General features: G+C 47.1%; 2 protein-coding genes and 1 long non-coding RNA gene across 8 annotated transcripts in view; 1 reads left to right on the forward strand and 2 right to left on the reverse strand.

The window, feature by feature from the left end:
- Positions 1-5,556, reverse strand: part of LOC120235359 (nebulin related anchoring protein) — a 70,953-nt gene extending 65,397 nt beyond the window's left edge. For all 3 annotated transcript variants that reach the window (XM_039237656.1, XM_039237657.1, XM_039237655.1), the window contains exons 1-3: positions 5,485-5,556; positions 5,059-5,153; positions 4,400-4,487 (exon numbers count right to left, since the gene is read on the reverse strand). In XM_039237656.1, coding sequence (XP_039093587.1) covers positions 4,400-4,487; positions 5,059-5,153; positions 5,485-5,556 — 255 coding nt within the window. The remainder of the gene's footprint in view (positions 1-4,399; positions 4,488-5,058; positions 5,154-5,484) is intronic.
- A 2,716-nt stretch (positions 5,557-8,272) lies between these two features.
- Positions 8,273-12,190, reverse strand: LOC120235357. The gene is made up of 2 exons (XR_005529391.1): positions 11,928-12,190; positions 8,273-8,479 (listed from the first exon to the last, which is right to left on the reverse strand). It is a non-coding gene; the product is annotated as an uncharacterized LOC120235357 (long non-coding RNA).
- A 172-nt stretch (positions 12,191-12,362) lies between these two features.
- CASP7 (caspase 7) overlaps positions 12,363-15,992 on the forward strand; it is a 29,489-nt gene continuing 25,859 nt past the window's right edge. Inside the window, exon 1 of one of the 4 annotated variants that reach the window (XM_039237671.1) lies at positions 12,363-12,520. The gene's annotated coding sequence lies outside the window, so the exon portion shown is untranslated. Of the gene's footprint in view, positions 12,521-13,124; positions 13,224-13,863; positions 14,044-15,992 lie in introns of those variants that run through there. The other 3 variants (XM_039237668.1, XM_039237669.1, XM_039237670.1) reach the window with 3 other exon arrangements.

Here is a 15,992-nt window from a genome sequence, read left to right on the forward strand (position 1 = left end):
TTCCATCAGAGAAGAGAAGGAAAATAAGTAATATATAGTTAAATTGGAGAGAGTTCTCTAAATCACAACTACAAAGTATCAGAAGTGGACGGCAATGCATGCTATCTCACTGTGGCTTCACCTGTGCCACCAGCCAGGTGGCACACACAGAGTACCTGCTGTGTGCAAAGCCCTATTTAGCAGTGCAATTAAAAAGACTGAAAGTCCCTATGAACTTCTCACACAACACCACGTATTCAGGTTAGAGTAACCTCCGAAACACCAGACATAAGAGTAGTGGCTCTTAACTTCAGTCTGTGCAACAATCACCCGGGGAGCTGGTTAAAATGGTGGCTCCCCCAATTCGTGCACACGTTCTCTTATGCTTTATAAGTTTACCTTTGCTATCTTGGTCTTGATCTATAATACACCTTAAGTTAATTTTTTGTGTATGGATGTGAAGTAGGTATTCAGGTTCATTTTTTTTTCCACACAAATACCCACACAAATGATTCCAGTGCCTTCTATTAAAAGATGGTCCTTGGGGCACTTGGGTGACTCCATCGGGTAAGCATCAGACTCTTGATGTCGGCTCTGGTCATGATCTCACAGTTCATGAGATCAAGCCCCGAACTGGGCTCTGCAGCTGACAGTATGGAACCCCCTTGGGATTCTCTTTCTCTGCCCCTCCCGGGCTCTCTCTGTCTCTCAAAATAAATAAACATTAGAAAGAAAAAAAGGTTGTCCCCGCTACACTGACTTGCAGTGGTACGTTCATCACACATGTGACCACATATGTGCAGCCCTATTTCTGGACCTTGGATTATATTCCAGTAGTCTGTCCATTGTTGTGCCAACACTACGCTAAGTTGATTACTACTACTTCTATAGTAAGTCTTCAAATCTCGTGGCCAAAGTCCTTCAATTTTGTTCTTCAGAATTTCTTGGATATTCTAGAACTTTTGTGCATTCCGGTCACTTTTAGAATCCTTTTGTCAATTTCTACAAAAAACACCAGGATTTCCACCGGGATTGCACTGAATGTGTAGAGCACCTTGGGCAGAACTGATATCTCAACAGTATCTTCACAGCCTTGGGATGGGCAAAGATATCTTACAGAGAACATAAGAAGGACTAACCATAAAAGGAAAACTCGAAAGGTCTTAAGTCCAAACCCAGATATCATAATTTATGAGGCCTAAAGGGGGCCCAGAAATCTGCAATTTTAACAAGTTGAAGTTTAAATCCTTAATTTTACAGTTGAAAAAAGAACGTGAAAGGAAAGAAATGACCTTACTAAAATCATTCAGTGGGTAATCAGAGCCAGGTTGAGAATGAAGGAATTCTATGTCCATATTAAGAGCACTTTCCTTCGTTGACTTTCCAGGCTTGCTACTGCCTAATGCAGCTCTAGGAGGTGTATTTGTAAATATATAAATTGAGAGTGCTTTCCCTGCTTCGTCACAGTTGTGACACTCTAAACAGGCCACAGACATCACAAATGTTCCCTCAGGGGTAAAACTGCCCTCCTTGAGGGTCACTGACATAAGGAATCAGAATCATGTGACCAAAATAGATAGAAAGTCTTATTTGCTGTCTTCCACCCACAAGACAAATCCATCACCGGGGAGTGCCTGCCTCTCCACAGACTTTTCACAACATTCCAGATTATTCTAAGGAAGTAGGAAAAGGAAAAAGGCGGTAGGTGTCGCGAGTGAGGTAAGGAAGCATTAAAAGCTAAAGACTATTCTCTGAATAAAAGAGAATCTAGATGTTTCATTCCCCTAAAAATCTCATTCACGTCTACCAAACAGGAAATGGGGTCTTAAACGTTTATTTATTTATTTATTTTTCAAGGGGAGCCATTTAGGAAACAAAAATGTCACCTGCTCCAAATGCCTACTCAAAATCATTACTTGTCTCCTTCATCACCATCCCTCAAGCATCCCTTTTGTTCTTTTTTTCTCTTAGCACATGCACAACACATTTGGTTTTTATTCAATCGGCAAGGTCTCTCAGGGATGGAAGAGGGTAAGAAAGTAATCTATCCCACTTCCTAAGGTGGCCGTAAGATCTGGGGCCCAGGAGGGACGCTGCTGTCCATTTGACATTTTCACTGGTGGGGAAGGAGGAGACAGTGACCTCAATGGCCAAATATTTGGCATAACACACACAGACACACAAACGCACATGCACACACGCACATACACACACACACACACCATACACACACACATGTACAGAGACGTACGTACACACACACACACCACTCTCACATACACACAGGCAGACGCATGCATGCACACACACATATGTGTATACGTATACCACATACACACATGTGTATGCCCGTGCATGCCTCTTCACACATACATATACACATACATACACTCCCCATATGCATACAGACATATGTATATACAGACACACATATTCATGCAGATGTAAACAAACGCGCACACACAGGCGTCCTGGGAAGTTCACAGACATCCTGCCTGTGGCTGGAACCTGAACCAGCGATAATCTCACTTCAGATTGGTCCTGTCACACACAGTTAAAAAAAAAAATGAATCCACCTCCACCTCAGAGAAAGGTAATGCTGTGTGACCTGTTGTAGGGCTGTAAGGCAGGGACGCTCCAGTTAATAGCTAGCCCAGTGTGGGAAAATAAAGACATTATGGTTCTTTCTGTAGAGAATGTCATATATACAAAAGGCACTCTGTTGTATAACTACTTCTCCTTGCACGTAGTCTGCCGCACTCTGGCCATACAACTGGAGAAACACCTGGATGTCTGTAAACATAAACAAGTCCCTTTTTCCTTCTGGACAGTTTGTCCCCCTCTAGGTATGCAGAACTGGGCGAATGGAGCCAGTTTAAGATACTGAGTTCTCAAGTCAGATAGATCTGGATTTGTACCCACTCAACTAACTGGGTAAAACCGTACAAGTTGCTCAACTTCCCTGAGCCTCAGCCTCCCTAGCTGCAAGATGAAAATATTACAGGAGATTCTTGTGAAGAAAAAACGAGAGAAGATCGATAAAGAGCCTAGAAAAACGCATGGCACTGTTTCTGTAGGAGCTATGCTCCGTATTTACTGAAGTTTTATGGAGCTGCCCTTAGACATGATCAGATGAACACAAGACCCTTCAAGAATGAGCCCTGTCAGTAATCTAGGATTGCTTGTGAATTCTTAAGAGATCGGGCATGTAGGACCCGCTCAGCACCTCAGCTTCCACGGCAGAATGGGATAATAATAGTACGCACTTTGTCAGACTGTGATGTGTATTCAATGAATTAAATGACTGTATAGTAAATGTTATATAAGCCCATTGAGACATAAGCTCACAGTAGTGCAGAGCTTTTAGCGAAACAAGCTACATGGCAGTGGGCGTAGGGTGGGCACCATCTCACGCGTCTTCCTGAGGAGAAGGGGAGGCTGCACAGGCAGACGAGGCGGCGTGAGATGAGGTGACATGCCGAGGGCAGATCACAGACAGTCTTCCCCCTCCTGTACAAGTTTCTAATTTTAGAAGGTTGCCAGCTCCATCCCACAGAGCGACTTGTGTGGGGCGGCAAGGGGGGAAGAAGTTGAATGAGTCATCATTTTAATAAATGCAAGGGTCCGATCAATAGCCAACTCTCTGACAAAATCCCATTGGTGGTTTTTCAAAAGAGGCTGGCTTATCAACCAGGCTTCCTTGTCTATGCAAACATCACTTCCAACTCAAAGCATCTTTGACCCACCGCTATCCCAAGGGGAAAGAGAGGCTGCTAGTAATCTTTAAGAACTACCAAATTCAGAAAGCTTTAATAAGAGTGTGGAACTAGAGGTTTTTAATGTTCTTTTCTTTTTATTTATTTATTTATCTATTTATTCTGAGAGGTGGGGAAGGGCAGAGAGAGAGAGGGAGAGAGAGGATCCCAAGGAGGCTCCACAATGTCAGTGCAGAGCCCAACACAGGGCTCCATCTCACCAATGGTGAGGTCATGACCTGAGTCAAAATCAAGAGTCTGATGCTCAACCGACTGAGCCACCCAGACGCCACTCATTTTCTATACCAAAACAATCATGGGAGAAAATAAGGAAAGGCTCTTATAATATTTTCCAACTATATAAATTTTGTTTTACATATTAGACACCTAGTGTATACAGGGCCTATCGGGTAAACCGTCATCAGGGTGTGAACAAACCTGGCAGACAGAGAAAGATTATAAAGACCTTGGATACTCAAGCTAGATTATCTTGGGTATCGGCCCCTATACTGTGTAGGAAAAAGAGCAATATTTGTTACTTAAATGCACTTTGCACACGTAAGTGAAGAAAATGAGCAGGTTCAATGTCGACACAGACACTTAAAAACCTAAGTTACGAAATTTTCTTTTAATGCTATTATGAAATTCAAAATTAAGTAACTTACCCCATGGATGGCTTCTGGAGACTTCCTCATATTTAGATTTAATGGAGTATGATACACACTTGTGAAAGTGTTGTTCTTGGGGTTATGGCTAGAAAAAATAGATATAAGCCAAAATTAGAAATGTATTTTATCCAAGATGATTGAGTGACTATTCTTAAAGGTAGTCATTTTTTACATTGACAAATATAAAACTTAATAATTAAGTTCATGATTTTCTAAGCAATGCCTTAAAGAAAGAAAAATCAAATCAAATAAATTCAATATTCAGAACTTAAAAAATTTTAACTAGAAAATGACCACTTAAAACCTTTCTGAAAAAAACAGAAAAGAATTCTGGAATTATTTAAAAGAAAAAAATTAAAGCTCTATAGGCATATCTGTGGCAATTACTGTGTTCTGCACAATATTTAATAATTTGATATGTGGTAACAGTGGATAGATTTGCCATTTTACTAATAAGAAATTTGAAATTTTCAACTTTCTGTCCTTTGCATAAAATCCTGCTGTAGGGCTCGTCAATGATTATATGTAAATGAAAACTGTGGGGAAGATAATTTTCGGATTTAACTCCGGACTGTGCAATTTGAAGCTCTGGTTGGCTACTTGTTAAAAAATAAATAAAACCCAAGAGGTGGTGGGGCGGGGCACCAAACACTTACGCATGACAGTATGGCTTTTTCTGGTGACTCACAAAGTTATTAACCGATAGCATCATCTTGCAAACTTCACAGTGAAAACATGCTTTATGCCATATCTAGAAATCATATAGAAAAGATTTAACAGTTACATTTTTTTCCCAGTTACTTTTTTTTTCCCAGACTCGGGATTCTTCTACATTTCCAGGTAAAGACTGAACTTGAGAGATAAAATGGCAACAAGCACACATATACACACACACATAAATACAACGTTAGATAAATGAATAACTTTTTCAAAGCCACATGGAAGACAGAAATGGGGAGAATTGAAGAAAGGTGATAAATACATTTTTTGGATGGTTCAAAAACACCCACATCTCCATATGTGAGAAGATAAATTTCCTATATTGGTTATTTATTTCCGGAGGCCAAAAAACATCTACTGACCTGATCTAGACAACTGATCTTCTCAGCAGGATAAACTCCATATCCACACCTCGAACAAGCCTGCACATTCATCTTGATGTCCAAAGAGAGCAGACCAAGATAGGCAATAGGCAAGAAAATCCAAGGGACAGTCCCAGGCTAGCTGTTAAAGTCTCCAAAATCCTGACCGCCGTCAAAGTCCTGGGGACACCTTAATCATTCAAAATCTAACTTCCACTTTCCTTCACTGACCTTCTAGTTTGAAGTCAGCGGCTGGATGGTTTTTAAAGCTGCCACTTACTCAAGGGGCTATTTTGGCGACGGGCTCAGCACGCATGCGTCTGGGAAATGAGGTGGAGGTATTTCTAGCTGACATGCTTCTCTAAATAGAAAAATGAACTCACAACAGCATCATGTTTATGTGGGTGACCAAATCCTCGTGTGTGATTAGGCAGCATGTAGTAGTTTAACACTAACTGTGATCATAACCCAAGAAAAGAACACAAAGAGATAGGCCACACACTCATCCAATGATCAAATTAGAAAGGCTTGCTCTATGAGGCCTATGACTAAAGCAGAGAGGCCAGCTCCCAAAAATATAAGAAACAAAACAGGATTGATTCACTCCATGGGAAGGGTAAACACCATATTTGAATTTTAGCTTTATCTTTTAAAAATGTTTATAATAGGGCATGGGGTGGCTCAGTGAGTGAAGTCCGACTTTGACTCAGGTCATGATTTCACGATTCCTGGGTTCGAGCTTCACGTGGGGCCCTGCGCTGACAGCTCAGAGCCTGAAGCCTGCTTCGTATTTTGTATCTGCTCTCTCTCTGCCCCTCCCTCACTTGTGCTCTATCTCTCTAAAAAAATAAATAAATAAACTTTAAAAAAATCTAAAAAAAATAAAAATAAAGATGTTTACAACAGTGAGGCTGAAAACTGATTAGGATAAGAACACACTAGAACTCTCAGTGTTTTGGCCTCTGTATGTTATCCTAGATCGTTCCAAGAAAGTCTGATCATTCTCTTGCTTCCCAGGCCTGAAGTGGGCAGGCTTAAAGACAAACCCTCGCTTCCTGGTTTCATGAAGCTCCTCCATTACCTTCAGCGTCCACATCCACGTCACCTGAAAACAGACCTTCTAGAAACAGCTCACAAAAGACGGCACCTCACCTGTTTCTATCCCTCACCTGACTACTTTCTATGACCCTTACCCTGCTTTATGTTCATCGCAGTTAACCACCACTGGACATCTTGAGTATTAGAATCTCTGCATTTAAAATGATCTGTCTCCAGGGTGCCTGGGTGGCTCGGTGGACTGAATGTCTGACTTCCACTCAGGTCACCGTCTCATGGGTTCTGAGTTCTAGCCCCACATGGGGCTCTCTGCTGTCACACAGAACCCGCTTCAGATCCTCTGCCTCCCTCTCACCCTGCCCCTCCCCACCTCTTTCAAAAATAAATAAAATATTTTTAAAAATAAATAATAAAACAAAATAAAATAAAATTATGTCTCCTCCATCAAAATATAAGTACCTTCAAAATAGGATCCCTGGTTCTTGTCATTTCTTTCGCTAGTGCCTAGAACAAGGCCTGACACAGAAAAGATGCTCAATAAGTACTTACTGAATACTCAAGGAAATAAATTGGAATACTCTTACCAAAATGCCTACAGAGGCCAGAGGTGAAGTCACAGGTCACGGTAGGGACCCTCCCAAGTGGGCAGGCACAGGCCCCACAGCAACTCCTCCTCAGTCCATGCCAACTTGCCCTGAGAGAATCAGGACCAGGCTCAGTCAAGTGTCCGGACTTTTCCAGAGAAGCCAAATACTCGCATTTACACATGAAAGTCCCTATTTTGTAAAACACTGGGAATAACACAAGGCCAAGGGCAATATTTGGTGAGCAGGCGTCTGCTTGGTGACCTTTGCTCTAAATGCTCTGAGAGGGTGGCTGGGGTCTCCAGGTGGAGGGAAGTCAGCAGTACTTCCATGTTGTGTTGGTGGGGGCTGAGGGGTGTGAGTAGGTTGCAAAGCAAGTGGAAAAAAGCAGAAAGCAGCATTCACGTGACACTAAGGAGGGGCTGCAGTCCGGGGTTCCCGCAGATAGATAGTGGGGCCCAAAGCTGCTCTCTGAGCAGAAAGGGCCCCTAAGCAGGGACTCCAGGCTCCGAAGACTCCCATGCTGAAAGTTGGTGCAGTTGATGTGTTCCAGAATGTTCTGCTCTGTAATAGGCTCCTCACACTTTATCTGGGAAGCGGAGTGCAAGCCCCAGTAATCACTGAGAAAGGACTCTGCCACAATCCAGAGGGATGAGGAATTACAGTCAGATTCCATTGAAGTTAAAAGCCACGTACCACTTCTCTAAGGTGTGACTTAGCTGCTGCAGTTCGAGGTCGCCCTTGTGAAAACAAGAATTACCAGAACAAAGATGTTGACTCTGATTTGTATCTTTACCTCTGCTTTTAAAAGGCATTTATTAGGGATCAGAAGTCATGAGGAGAAACAACCCCAGTGAACTGGAACTGGACACTTTAGGGAACTCAGGCGACCACTCACTGCTGGACCAAGACCCACAGGGCCGCCATCTGCTTGACAGGCCGTGCGGGCAGTCTCTCCTATGTCCACCCCACCCTGCTCACTTCTGGTAGAGGCCCCCCCCCCCACCACTTGCCACAGTGGCAACCTCAAGCCACCCATCCAAACCATAGCCAATGAGCACACAACACTCGTGTGGCCTTCGGGATTGGGTTCGGACAGCATGTCTTAGCCTGGGCTCCCCAGAAAACAGACCATCAGGCACAGGCTAATGTCCAAGGACTTTACTTAGAAATGTAGTCCCAGGAAGCAGAAGAAAGGAGGCAGGAAATGGTGACACAGTGGGGGCGGGGAGGGGTCATTGAACCTTCATATGAAGGTTCGTTGTCAACGTAGCCACTGCCCGATAGGAGGTGCACCAGACAGCTTGATCTCCATCTTCCAAGAGGCTGTAGAAACAACTTCTAATCAGGAGCATCTGCGACAGGAAGGAAGGGGGAAGAATATAACTGTTGGTCCCCATTGGTGAAAGTTTTGCCCCCTTGCGTGTTAACGTCCCTGTGTCCATGCTGTGTATTTGCCCGGGGCGCCCTCCCAGCATCTTATGCCTCAACAGCAACAGGGGAAAAAAGCAAGGACAACAGAAGGCCAAAGACACTGCTGGTCGCGCCCCCGTGAACACGGCCAGAGCCCACACCGAGCTAGCTGCCAGCGCTGAGGCTGGACCGGCGCAAGCAGGCAGAGCTCCTGCGGCAGGGGAGGCTGCGTGCATCTAAAGTGGCTCCTGGGGGCGCCTGGGCCGCTTAGCTGGTTGAGCATCTGACTTTGGCTCAGGTCATGATCTTACGGTTCATGAGTTAGAGCCCCGCGTCTGGCTCTCTGCTGTCAGTGCCAACCCGCTTTGGATCCTCTGTCTTCCTCTCTCTCTGCCTTTCCCTTCCTCTCAAAAATAAATAAACACTAAATAAATACACAAGTGAATAAACAAACAAGTAAATAAGTAAAGTGGCTCCTGAGAGGTGTCTGATGTGCTGTCCAATCAGCAGAGAGTCCAGGACGCGGGCCTGGCTGTGATGAGCCATGGCCAGGCCATGGAGAATCTTCTTGGTCCTTGATTTGGAGGCTGTTGTCAACACTGTCCCACATTTCTTTGGCTTTTTTTTTTTTTTTTTTTTTTAAGTCCTGACTCACAGGGAAATTGCGATCAATGAAAAACCCCACATTTTGTTTTCAAATGAATAGCTATCACGTTCAGTATGTGGGTAATTGATTTCCTTTTTGAAGTGACACAGAGCACGTATGTCTCTCTCCAGTTTCATCCTGTTGATGGCGGCCCCGTTGCTTCAGTGGGTCAAGATCTTTTTGTACCTTGGTTCTGTCATCCAGAAGATGAGGGAACTCTTCCTAGCTCTGAGTCATCTCCAGGGCCCTCCAGGGTTGTGAAATGGTTTTGAAATTACAGAGAGATGACAGATTCAGAGGAAGGAGAAGGCTCCCAGCCCTTCACTCTGCTGCTGTCACTTTGCTTAGACTGGAGTCGTTCCTCCCAGGCTGGGAGTGTGTCTACCTTAGTTTACATTCTCCCAAAAGCAGAGCTTGAGGTGACGACTTCGCTGCAGGTAGTTTTATTTCGGGAGTGGTCCCACAAGGCAGGAGTGAGGGTGTGACTGACCCACAGAAAGAAGAGCCAACAAAGTCAAATATATGATTCTGAGCTAATTAATTAGCACAGTGCGCAGCCTTTAATAACATGTAAAGTAACGTGACGTAACATAACAAGCCACTACCCCTACCTAGAGCTAAGACAGACAGCCCCCTTTTCCCCACCCTGGGGCTGACAGCCAAATCTTGTTGACGATAGTGTGGCTGTGACTCACTACAAGGTAGGTTAAGTCACTGTGGTGCCACGGTGGTAGAACTTGCTAGAAATCTGGCCTCTAGAACTTCCTGGAAATCTACTCTCTAGGTTCATAGGGAGGTATCTCAATGGAAGAACTCGGCTACAAAACCACGTGAAGGAGCGCCAGGGCTGCTGGGTGCTGCTGGCTGGCAAGGCACCGGGGAAGCCGGGTGTGCTCCAGGACCCCGAGAAGCCTCTATAGGAGCCTAATTCTCCAGGAGCACACCAGATACACGAGAACCAGGAAGCAAAGTGTTTTCTTCTTGTAATCTCTATCCAGCACCCCCTTACTGGCAAAGCTTACCATGGCAGCGAGAGGGATGCGAGGAAAACCACATAAAGGGCCCAGTTTTAGTTTTACAGAACAGACAAAACGGGTGAAGATGGAGCTCGGAGGCGTTTAACTGATTAACAGGTTTGACACGAACTCCCCCTTTCAGGGAATTCTGCCTAAACCCAGAGTTTCCCAGTCTTCCCCTCCACCACCCCCCTTGAAGGAGCCTGCTGGTGCCTTAGCCAGAGTTTGAGTTGGGGCTTGTGGGTCGTAAGACATTTCTGGGCATTTCTGTTAATTGAGGACTATCCTTCTTCAGTGGAGTCCTGTATAAAGTCATAGCCTGGCCTGAGCCGAGCTGTGAAGAACTCAAGAAATATCACTGGTGGCACTTTGGGGGTACTGTGCCCAGCAGGATGAGGGTAGGATTAAGAAGCACACCAGGGCAAGAGGAGAGGCTGGAAGGAAAGGCTGGAGGGACCAGCCCAGAAGCACCCATGAGTCCAGCCCGGGGAAAACCATCTGAACAACGGAGGTGGGGGATTTTTCTGAAAGGAAGAGGAAGACTCACATGCTAGTCATGGAAGCATGGAAAGGAAGTATAAGACAATGGCATGAGCCAACATTGGAGGCACACAGGAATAGAGTCAGAATAGTCATTTGGATCTAAAGTATCAGTACAATTATTATAAAGGAAAGAGTTCAAAAGTATTTCTTCTCTTCCATATCTCCATAATTTTATTTAATACTGTGAAAAGCCAGCCCCACAGCAATATCTTTGGGGTTCCCCATGTCAGCCCACACTAAAGAACTGAAAAAAGAGCTTTCCTTCAAACCATCTTTTTGAGCCAGCAATGAATTCCGGTGTGCAATACATCTTAGCATTTGCAGGATATAATTTATGGTAGAGGCTTCTTGAGGATGGAAAATTCATTATTTTTCTAGGCAACCTGATCCTGATCCTGCCACTAGCATGTCTGTGATATGGGCAACTTCTCTGAGCCTCAAATTCCTTATCTATAAAATGAACAAAGGGATTAGTGGTTAAGGTCCCTTCCAAATCTAACGTTGTGTTTCACTCTATCTCCCGAATAACTTAAATTTATAAATTAAATTAGAAAGGAACCATTTTTCCTTACTGATATGAGTTTTCACTTCTCAAGTGATTCACAACTGAATTCCTTTAAACAGCAAATTATCTTAGTGTCTACAAGGACTTAGTTTATCCCCAACATTTCAGAAACGTGGATGTTATATAAACCGTCTTAGCCTGTTCGGGCTGCTTTAACAAAATACTACAGACTGAAGAGCTTATAAACAACAGGGACTCATTTCACCCTGTTCTGGAGGCTAGAAGTCCAAGATCACGGTGCCGGCATGTTGGGGTTTTCCTGAGACCCCTCTTTGGGGATGCACACTGCAACTTCCGTTTGTGTCTTCATTAGGGTAGAAGGGACTAGTAGCTCTGTCAGGCCTTTTTTATAAAAGCACTAATCCCACTCACCAGGGTTCCACCCGCATGATTTAAGCACTTCCCCAAAGTCCCAACTCCATACCATCACGCTGAGCATCAATATATGAATGTGGGGGCGGTGGGCACAAAATTCCAGCCTGTAACACAGCCATACTGGAAATAGTGTAACTGTTTAAAATATTCAGGAATTTGGGATTTTTGCAGCAGCTAGTAAATTGCAGTCAGGCCCTGACACTTACCTGGAAACTCTCTTTCCTAAAGCAAGAAAGAATCCTTACCTGGTGAGATTCTAGAGCCGGTTACTTTAGGCTCAGGCCCAGGGCAAAGCCAGCAAACAAAAAGACCAGACGTGACTCTTGCCTGATCTCAGGCCAGGAAGGTTTCCTTCCACTCAAGGTGTTGCAAGTTCTTCAAAAGCAATTGTATCTCGGAACTTCTCAGTCACACCTCAGTGTGACCAGTTAATTTCGTCGCTTCCCTGAGGTGTCTTGGAGCCATCGGCAGAAGAGGCGCCGTCTGGAAGCCCAGGGGCGAAGAAGCAAACGTGTGCGTGTGGGGCGCGTGTGCGTGCGTGCACGTGTGCAGGGGCGGGGGGGGGGGGAGGGGCCGGGGTGAGGTGGGACCGGGGGAAGCGCACGGCCCCTCCCACGTTGACTTAGTCACGGCCCATCCCCAGGGGTTGACACTTGGGGGCGCTCGATAAATACAGCTGGACTGACTCTGGCACTAACTTCAGACCAGTTCGCTGAGTTAGGAGGCGAGAACTCGGCGACGAGAAAGCGGAGTTCGGGTCCTACCTCCACCGCGCCAACCGAGACACCCCAGCGAGTGGAAGCCCATCGGCGACCCCAGGAGCCCGGTCCCGGAGAAGGTAGCTCCAGCACCCCTCCCCGGGGCTGGGATGCCAACAAGAGGAACTGGGGTCGCTGTGTGGGGGGGTGCTGGCTGGGGAAAAGCCCTCTGGCTGTAGAAACCGGGTCCCAGAACTGGTGCCGAGGAACGAGGCGAGGTGCAGACGGGGAACAGCAGGGCCAGGAGGGAAGGAGACCCCCAGGCGAGCGCGCCGCCCTCGAGCGCCACGAAGTCCGCAGGGCGCGCGCTTCAGGGTGTGCGAAGTCCGCAGGGCGCGCGCTTCAGGGTGTGCGGCGCGGGCTCTGCGCGCGGCCCCCTTGCAGAGCGCGCTCCCGGGCCACTTGGAGCGCGCCGGGGGTGCGGAAGGTGCGCTCCCGGGGACTGTGAGCGCGGCGTCGGGGTCGCAGCGCTGCCTACAGACTTATTCCCCAGCACGCTCTAGGGGTGCGCCGCCAGCTTTGCGCGGGCTCCCGCCCCCCGCGCGGTGTACGCGGGCAACCAGTTTTGCACAGGGCGCCCTCTGGGGACGGTGCGCACCAGCGCCCGCCGCAGGCGTCGCCCGCTGTCCCGCGGGCCCGGGAATTGCCCCGCACGACTCCGCCCCCGGCCGCGCCGCGGCTTTTACTTTCGCTTTCGTTTGGGCAGCCCCAGACCCTCGGCGCCCAGGGACGGCGACGGACGCCAATTCTGGCCGCCGGGCCGCACGGCACCCCCAGGTTCCGGTAACTTCTGCGTCCGTCCCCGCTTGCGCCCCTCCGGCCTGCTTGCGCGCGTTTCCTCCCGCCGCGACCTCCCTCCCACCTGGCCCCTCCCACCTATCTCCCCACCCCCGCCCCCGAGCCGGGCCGGGTTGAAACTTTGGGGAAAGGGCCCTCGCCCCCCACCCCCTCACCCGCCCTGGCATCTCTTGCTCGGCTCAGCGCGTCCTCGCTTCCCCGCTAGCCAGAGGGCTGGGACTGTCGTGCTGTTCGGGATTTGGAAAAGGGGGCGTGGATTGGGACGCGAAGGAGGGGACCGTTCTCTCGCAAAGTAGACTAAGCGCTCAGGTGCGACTGCCCGTGGCGCCACTTCCCGCGCCCCTCCCTGTTTGTCAGCTCTGGGTCTTGGCCTTTCCTGTGCCTGTCTGTTAAATGGGAACGGTGGTGACCGCGGGCTGACGGTTGCTGCGAGGCTGGAAGGAGATGACAGGGGCCTAGCTCTTCCGTCGGGGCCCAGGGCGGGCGCTGCTGTCGTCCTGGCTGGCGCCCCAGGCACTGAGCTCTTGATCTCTTGAAGGAAAAAGGCTGCCTGCAGGCCACCTTGCTACCATTCACAGTTGTGCTCAAGTTTACCGCTTATGGGGCAGTCAAATCACTTGTGGGTTATTCCGTGTGGGGCCTTCCTAGGCCTTTTCAGTGGAACACTTGCTCTGGGGGGCTATGCGTCCCTGGCCTTTGTTTACTTAAGGTTATTTCCTCCTTCAGGGGCTACAGCCTGAGCCCTTACAAAGGTGATGGACACAAGGAAATAACCGTAGGCCTGTCCTCTCCTGGCACAGCAGAGGTGAGATAGGCCTGGAATTTCTTGGTAGGCTGTGAGGATGAGTGGAAATCCAAGCCTTGGCCTTGACTGAAATAATGTGGCCAAGGTTAGGCACCCTGCTTGGTCAGCACCTTTGTTCTGGGTGAACTTGATTTCACCCAGAAATCAAAGGCAGCCTCATAGGAGTAAGAGTCGCTGAGTGTTTGCTCTCCTTGCACAGCCATCAGCACCAACCCAGCAAGATGCCATGGGTTTCAGAGAGAAGACCCTTCTGGCCTAGTGTTTGGAGGGAAAGCTCTGGAAAGCCTCCCACGGCTGATCCATAGAAATAAGCCTGAACTTTATGTCTCTGTAGTAAAGTCCAAAGTCCCCTCCACATGGCCGGGAAGGACAAGGAGTTCAAGCCGCACCCCTGCTTTGACAGAGTATGTCAACGGTTTATTGCGAGTGCAGTTCCCCTCTGCCTGCAGTACCCTGCCCCCTCGCCCCCCCCCATCCTCTGGGCTTCCGCTTCTCAGACCTTGGGTCAGATATCTCTTCCCCTGAGAACCTTCCCTAATTCCTCTGAAGCCCAGTCAGGTCCCCTGAATGACCACAGATTGTTGGTCTGCATGGCACTCACTACAATTGCTGCTTGACATTTGTGCCCTCCTTTTATCAAAGTTCGTCCCCCATCAAGGCAGCACCAGGTTAGTTTGTTCACAGGAGTGTCCCCAGCTCCTAACCCACGGCTTGGTGCGTTAGGCTCCCAGAAAGTATCTGAAGAAGAGCTGCCCCAAACACTTCCCAGCACCCCCCAACACCATCAAAGCAAAAGTCTGGCTTTCTTAGGAGCCCTCTTGCTTACGGTTGTCCTTTTAAAAAAAAAAAACGGTCGCATTGTTTTATCATCCTAAATCCTACATTCAGCTTTGGAGACTAGCATGAGCAAAAGGCTCAAGGCTTAATTACCACATGTCAAAGGTGGTGTTCTCTTCTAATGGGTTTTGTGTAACTTTAACTTGCTAACTTTAAAAAGTATTTCTGTGCTTTGCTAACAACAATCCACACTGAAAAATAAGCTTGTGTAAAGGAGATGAAATAAAACTCCTGAGCGTTTCTGGGTGCCTGGATTCACTCTTACTTCCTTTGGGGATGGGGTTATCTCTGTTTTCAAGAAACGTTTTGCATCCTAATCTGAAAAATCTAACCGCCCCCAACCGAACACACAACACGCGTCGCAGGCAATGGCGGAAGGTTGATGAGGTGTTGAGAAACAAGATGGCTACCTGACTTCTCACAGTCCTTGTAGAGAGCTCTTGTGGGATCCTCCCCTCCCCCTCTGTTCCCTTTTAGCGGGCTCTCTTCTCTTAGGACATTTGTTTCTTCCAGCAATTAATATTCTTCCCATTCAATTAATATTTCTTTAGTAAGCACCTTTTGTGTGTTGGGTGCTTCTGCCATGATGAACTTAGAACTGTTGTGTTTGAGCTAAACAATAAGCAGAGTGAAAATAAGTAAAAGACAAAGAGAGCAAGGGGTGGGGGTAGGTGATGAGATAGGTGTAATCAAGGAGGACCTCCCTAAGGAGGTGCCATTTAAGCTGGATTCTGAAGACGGATTATTAGCCAGCTGGACAAAGATGTCATGTCCAGCAAATGTATGGGTGGTGACTTCCAGAAAGAAGGAACTATGAGCCCTGACAGAACCCAAAATGAGTATAATATGCTTAAGAATGCTGGGAAGCTGCATGGTCTGATGGTAACGGGGTGTGTGCTGCTGGCTGCAGATCCAAGTCCTGCTATTTACTAGTAATATAACCTGGGACAAGCTATATAGCTTTTTCTAGTCTCATCTTCCTCATCTGTCAAAAAGCAGTGATCATAGGGATGGTCTAACAGCATTATAAAGAGTATTAGATAAGGAAATGCTTACAAAACAATTGGTACAAGCAAATAATAAATCAGTTTCTATTATTGATATTTTTACTT

This window comes from Hyaena hyaena, unplaced genomic scaffold (genome assembly GCF_003009895.1).
Source record: "Hyaena hyaena isolate Hyena2069 unplaced genomic scaffold, ASM300989v1 scaffold_128, whole genome shotgun sequence".
Classification (NCBI taxonomy): domain Eukaryota; kingdom Metazoa; phylum Chordata; class Mammalia; order Carnivora; family Hyaenidae; genus Hyaena; species Hyaena hyaena.